The sequence below is a fragment of the Alosa pseudoharengus genome, unplaced genomic scaffold (assembly GCF_046254945.1).
Source record: "Alosa pseudoharengus isolate Yale_2024_CS ecotype anadromous, Long Island Sound unplaced genomic scaffold, YU_APseudo_1.1 YU_APseudo_1.1_scf_24, whole genome shotgun sequence".
NCBI classification, from domain to species: Eukaryota; Metazoa; Chordata; class Actinopteri; order Clupeiformes; family Clupeidae; genus Alosa; species Alosa pseudoharengus.
The window spans coordinates 27,347,604-27,354,157 of NW_027468689.1; the positions used below are offsets into that span (position 1 = coordinate 27,347,604).

The 6,554-nt window shown below is 45.7% G+C and overlaps 1 protein-coding gene across 1 annotated transcript; it reads left to right on the forward strand.

The window, feature by feature from the left end:
- Window positions 1-1,805: 1,805 nt before the first annotated feature.
- On the forward strand, window positions 1,806-6,235 carry spry2 (sprouty RTK signaling antagonist 2). The gene is made up of 2 exons (XM_076303604.1): window positions 1,806-2,384; window positions 4,105-6,235. The coding sequence occupies exon 2, from the start codon at window positions 4,156-4,158 to the stop codon at window positions 5,212-5,214; it is 1,059 nt and encodes a 352-aa protein (XP_076159719.1). The 5' UTR covers window positions 1,806-2,384; window positions 4,105-4,155; the 3' UTR covers window positions 5,215-6,235.
- The last annotated feature ends 319 nt before the right edge of the window (window positions 6,236-6,554 follow it).

Consider the following 6,554-nt stretch of genomic DNA (forward strand, 5'->3'; position numbering starts at 1 on the left):
GTCAGAGGGCCCTAGGGTTTGGGAACCCCTCGTTGCACCGAGCAGCATTCAAACTATTTGGTGTGGTGGGGGTGTAGATTGCTGGACGATAGTGTGGGGGGGGGGGCATTCCCACTTGCGAGATTTTGCGCAAAAGTTTAAATTTACAATTTATTTTTAGTATTTATTTATTTAATTAATTTATTTATTATTAAAATACAACAGTGTGGACCTGTGTGTGTGTATGTGTGTGTGACTAAGTTGAATTGACACAGACCGTCTCTCCCGTCTGTCCCCAGTAATACGGACAGGGGCACACACAGGGCTACTTCCCCCCCTGTCTGTTGTTTTCTTGAATTCTCTCCTACTTTGAAAAACAAAAGGCAGACAAAGAGGAGAGTTCACCAGCTGGAAAGGGGTGACAGAGAAAGTCAAAGGGGGCCCACTCTCCAAGTGGCCTACATTCACTTGTCAAAACACTTCCTGCATGGCAGACCCTCAATGGCCTGTCTGTCATAGTGCCCTTTTGTTTGGGAGGAGGGCAGCCATTTCCATACTTGCAGAAACCTGAGTAATTTATGTAGAACAGCCACCCTTTTCATGTGCTTCAGTGACTGGGGGGGGGGGGGGGGCTGAGAATGGGGAAGGGGATGTTGTTGGGGGGGGGGGGGGGGTGTGCTCATTGCTGGCCTAAACCTAAAGTGTTGGACTCCATGGAGGAGGAAGTTGTATTTATCAACTTAGCAACTTAGCAATGAGACAGCAGTCAAGGAAAGTAACAGCTGGTAAGGATGAGCAGCTGGTTATGTTTCCAATTTGAACACTTTGGGATAAAATAGTAAATTGCTTGTTTTTTTCCCCTCTATGTAGTCAGGGGCATAATAACACATGACAATGGGCAGCAATGCTACACTGATTAGCTCGTGGCACCATGCAAATAACAGTAAAGACCTCTGGACCCATTAACCACTAGGGGGCATTAGTTCACTCAGCGGCCTTTGGCATACCTTTTGGTTGCACTCATTTCTGACAGGAGGCATGTTTTTTTGTGCCATGTTTGACACATTTATGTAGTTAAATCATGTGACCATACCATTATATATTTGTTTGTTTGATTTTAGATACAATGTTTTCATCAAGATATTTAAAGCAAATCAACACCATTACAAAGAACTCAAAACATATCATATATTGTAAAAATGCAGAATACATAGGTGTTGCTTAAAGTTTCCCACTAAGTTAGATATTGTAAAACCTATGTGTTAATAAGAACAGTCTATACCATGGCGCAGGTCTAGTGTAGATGTTGTTTAATTCATAATTTCATACTTTTTTCCTGCCAGCAATCCACCAATTAGCTGTTGTTAAAGGTAAATAATTAAGCAAGCGGGAGACTGTATAATGTATAATGTTTATCATGATGTAGGCTGTAGTAAGTCAGTAAGTCAGTTCTGGTTGATTTAGAATAGCATACATATTATCTATAATATATAATCCTTATATATTAAATATATGTATATATAAGGATTGGGGAATAAATGTGAAACCCATCTCTTACCTACAGCATAAGAGCAATCAATCAAATGTTAATCAAATGCAAACTTCAGTTTTCATAAAGTTTTAATTTATGTATTTATCCAATACGCGAGATGTGGGTCTTTAAGTGGAAAGACACTCAAGAAGTTTTGGCAATGCAAACTCTCCGCCTGTCCCTCCACGGACGAGAGCAGTTGGTGGGGCATTAAGAGGGAGAGAGAGAGAGCGAGAGAGAGAGAGAGAGAGAGATACTGAATGCTAGTCCTGTAGAGCCAATGAGCTGGGACCGGATACGATATATCCTCTGGGACAACAACTGCTCTGTTCCCCCCCCTCCCCACTTCCACATGACGCCATTTACAGCATAAACCCGACCTCCTCTCCGGAAAGAAGAAAAAAACAAGACGAGAAAGAAAAACTTGAAAGCAACTCAGTGTGCGATGCAGCCAAACATCCAACAACCACAGCGACGGGGCTTGAGAACTCTCCAGCTTACATGCGTGCTCGCTCGCTACATTTGATGATGATAAACTTGTGAAAGGAGCGCCGAGGCTCACGAAAGTATCTTTGGAAAGTATCTTTGGTTTACTTGCTTTTTTGCACCTAAATAAGTTCGTCGGCGAACACTCCGATTGATTACTTCTTGGCTGTTGTTGGTCGCGTGTTCATGTGGATTGGAATGCGCTTTCGTGCGCTTTTAATGCGTAAAAATCGAAGTGATTTTGGACATATATGTGGAACCATATCGCTGAATTGGATTTTGTGGATGTGCTACCAGATGGACTAAGATCCAGCGTTGGAAGAAAGTTTACTAATTCTGGATATTATTATTCCAAAACAAAAACGGAGGCTGTACTGGTGAAAACACGGTACGTTTTTAAAAGTTGTGTTCCTTCTGCAGATTTGTCCGGTGAAAGGTTTGAAACTGTTAAATCGATGTTGTTATATTGATGGAATAATTATTTCGGGCCGTGCATTTTATCTCCTGGAGTTCCCGGATTGTCCCGCAGTGACTTTTTCACAGCATAGACTTGCCTATACCCGCGCAGTTCTTGCCACTGTTAAAGATTTATCCTTTATGTAAGTTGTTTACGTCAATGATCTAGAATTAAGTATAACATTTGAGAAGATATTAAAGCAAACTTCTTTAAATTATTTGACAAGACACGGGATAAAAAGTACAAAAGTTTGTTCTTTCATGAGTGGTAGCGACATGTCTGACATCGTGCTAGTGTTATATTGCTGCGAAGTTATACACTGCAATAGTAGGATAAACTTTGGTCTTTATTTATTTCTATATAGATGTCATTAAAGAAAGCTTTTTCTATCCGTTATTCATTTAAGTTGTGGTGTGTAATTGGTGTAAACAGACTAATAATAATCTGCTATGAGTTATATTTATTAATTACTTTACATTAATAACTCATTTACATGTAAATGCAAGGTTGGCTTCAATATTTTCCCTTTAGCAAGTCTGAGCCAAACTTGGCCATCCGTTTGTCTGTCAAAGCCCCACCCCAAGGACAGCCTTAAAGTTTATTTCTCTCTCGCTCTCTCTCTCTCCCACACACACACACATATAGACATGACCCTTAATGAGGTTGTAAGCAAGGCCTTTAATGAGGTTGCATGCAAGAACAGTTGTATGTTTATCCTATAGATTCTATAGTTTCCTCAATATATTCTGCATTTCTCTGTGCTTTCAGGTATTGGGTCATGTCATATTACATATTCTGAACAAAACGGTGGTCTTACACCTGCCATGGTTTTGGAAGGCTGTCACTTCAACCTGCATAAAAGATCTGTGTCTTAATGGCCCTAGGAAGGGGTATAGAAACCGCATTGGTTATATTTTATGAGCAGTCTTGCTCACACTGGCTTGTCTCTGACTTTTCAGATGCTGTTTAAAGTTTTTATTTTTTTTATTTTTTTATACTCATGTGACAATCTCTCTTGAATAGGTCCTTTAAAATGGATGAGGGTGTTGTGTATTTGTTATGGTAAGAAGCCTGCTCCACAGCATTGTAATTCAATGGATGTTGCAAGGCTAGCTCGGCCTCACAAGAGTTGTGCAAGTTTCTACATTTACAGCCAAGCACATAGCCTACATGTGTTGTAGAATTCCCTCACTGCATTTGCAGTTCACAGAGGTCCCTCTGAAGAGGCAAACATGAATTAACTCATTGAAATATTTATCATGTCAATCAAGGGAAGATTTCATGTTTCCTCACACGATACACGATATTTTCTTTTCGGTTTTTGTAGTGAATGTTCATGCATTTAAGGTTAAGTAGCTGACAGCCCCACTTGGACAGGAGGTATTGCATGTAGCATGATCAAAGGCCCATGAAGACTCATTGAGAATACGTGGCAGATGTGAAGACTCATTGGTGATACTGGGTTCCCTTGATATGTATGGCCTGGTATCAGGCAGTCTCTTTAATGCAAATGGGACAGGTGGGAGGGTGCCACCTCTCTAAATAACAGCCCCTCCTCATGGGGCAAATAGGTGTTTGTTTCTGTGTGTGAGTTTGTGTGTGGTTCTCAAACTTGCTGACACGTTGTCTGACCTCTTCCTTCCTACGGCAGGTCTGCAGATGTGTTCCCCGCCTGACGGAGCGAGCCCTCAGCAGAGTACCGATGGAGACGAGAACTCAAAATGGCGGCGTGGGCGGCGGCAGCACGCCGGGAGGCTTGCTGCTGCGCGCTCTGCGTGACGGTGGCGGCGGCAGCAGCAGCAGTGGCCGGCCCCAGGCGGCGGCAGCGGGGGAAGCGGGCGAGCCCCCCCTCCTCCGCGAAGCGCCCGTGCTCTCCCTGGACCAGATCCGCAGCGTGCGCACCAGCAATGAGTACACCGAGGGGCCCAGCGTGGCCCCTCCGCCGAGGCCCCTCTCCTCGCAGGGGAAGCCCGGGGACGCAGCACCGGGCCTGGGCGTCACGGCCCAGAGCCTCCCCCTGACCCCGGACGAGAGCATCCTGGACCAGCAGTGGGCCCCCCAGCGGGCCTCCACGTACCCCCAGCCCACTACGCACTTGGTGCCCCGGGACGCCCCGAGCCGCTTGGCCGGCGCCGAGAGCCCCCGGGGTTTGTCTCCGGCCAGCGCCCGGACTAGTACCGGCAGCTCCTCGTCTGAGCAGCGGCTGCTGCTGGCCGGCTCCTCGCCCGTCACCCCGGACCGCGTGGTCCGGGCGCAGCCGGCCAAGCGCTCGGACGCCAAGTCTGAAGACCTGAAGCCCCTGGCGGCGGGCGGAGGCGGACGAGGAGGAGAGGCCGAGGGCCTGGGCAAGCAGCACGCGCACCACTGCGAGGACTGTGGCCGGTGCGCGTGCAAGGAGTGCGTGCTGCCGCGCCACCTGCCCACCCACTGGCTGTGCGGCCGGCGGTGCCTGTGCTCGGCCGAGAGCGCCGTGGAGTACGGCACGTGCGTCTGCTGCGTCAAGGGCCTCTTCTACCACTGCTCCAGCGACGACGAGGACACGTGCGCCGACAAGCCCTTCTCGTGCAGCCAGGCGCACCGCTGCGCCCGCTGGTCGGCCCTGGGCGCCCTCACGCTCCTCCTGCCCTGCCTGCTGTGCTACCTCCCGGCCAGGGGCTGCCTCGCGCTCTGCCAGGCCTGCTACGACCGCGCCACGCGGCCCGGCTGCCGCTGCAAGAGCGCCAACGTCGTCCACTGCAAGAACATTGACAAGCCCACGTAAGGGCAGAAGCAGAAGGAGAGAGAAAGGTTTATGGTTTAACGCCATGCGGCACGCAGAGGAGAGGGGAGGGGAGGGGAGGGGTGGTGTTGGAGATGGAGCGGTAACCCTGGCTTGGATGTGAGAAAAGGTTACGGTGAGGTTACGAGAGGAGGAGGAAAAAGACGGGCAGGTGGAGAAGCTCCCAGCCGGGGCGGATGGAGCTGTGACGTCTGAGCTGGCACTGTACGCGTGGCGTGGCGTGGCGTAGCATGGCGTGGCGTGGGTCTCATGGGAGCTGTTTGAAAATTAGGTTTTCTTTTTCTTTTTCCTTTTTTTCCTTCCCTCTTTCTTTTTCACACTCTCAGCTGTCACTCTTAATGGAGTGCTTGATAAAGAACCATAAGTGTCTTCCCCCATATTGTTAAGCTGAAGACCAGAATGTTAGCCCTATTGACATTCAATAATACGACTGATATGTTAAGGCAGCAGTCTTTTTCCTGACTAACTGTTTGTGAATAGTATCTTCAAAGTATGTAAATTAGCAAATTACCTTTTTCCTGTCAGAGATGTTTTATTTTTGTACATATAATATTTCAACTGTGAAAAGCATTGTGCCAAACCAGAGGCACCTTGATAGATCCTTATATAAATATATATATAAATTTATATATACATATAAAGATTTAGACATCTATATTATTTTGTACATTCATGTGAATGTAAGTCAATCAGTTTTGATATATTTGCCTTACAGAAGAAAAACCTACCATGAATTATCCCTTCAACTTTACTTGTAAATTGTACAGTGACCTGAAGAAAAAAAAAACTTTATTTTCTAATTTCAACACATTGTTAGTGTAAAGAATATTTATTTGAAGTTTTATTATTTTATAAAGAAGTATTTATTTGAAGAGGCATCTTATAGGAATCACCCCCATTTTGAAATAGTCCTTTGTTGTTGCTGCAAACAAGGGTGGCAAGGGTGTCATTTGATGCATATGTTCACTATGAAATAGAAAATATATTAACGTTTGAAATTAAACTGCCGATTCTGTTTGTGTTTTGTGTGTGGGCGTTCTGGTTGAGGCTGTCAAGAACACGCTACAGGTCTTGTGTGCTTCCTTTTGAGCGTTATGGGGAAACTAAAAAGAGATGAGATGCTATCGAATCAAAACAAAATTACAACGAGAGTAGTAAGACAATGAAAGATTTGTTTAAAATCTTAGTAGTCTTAATATGTGAATTTGCCAGATTGTACATTGCTATCCTATGTGAGATTTAAACTGCCAAGACTTTGTGTTAACACAGGGAGAGTAGCTTTGGGGTAAGACTGTGTGCTTGTGTCTTCCAATCACCCATTG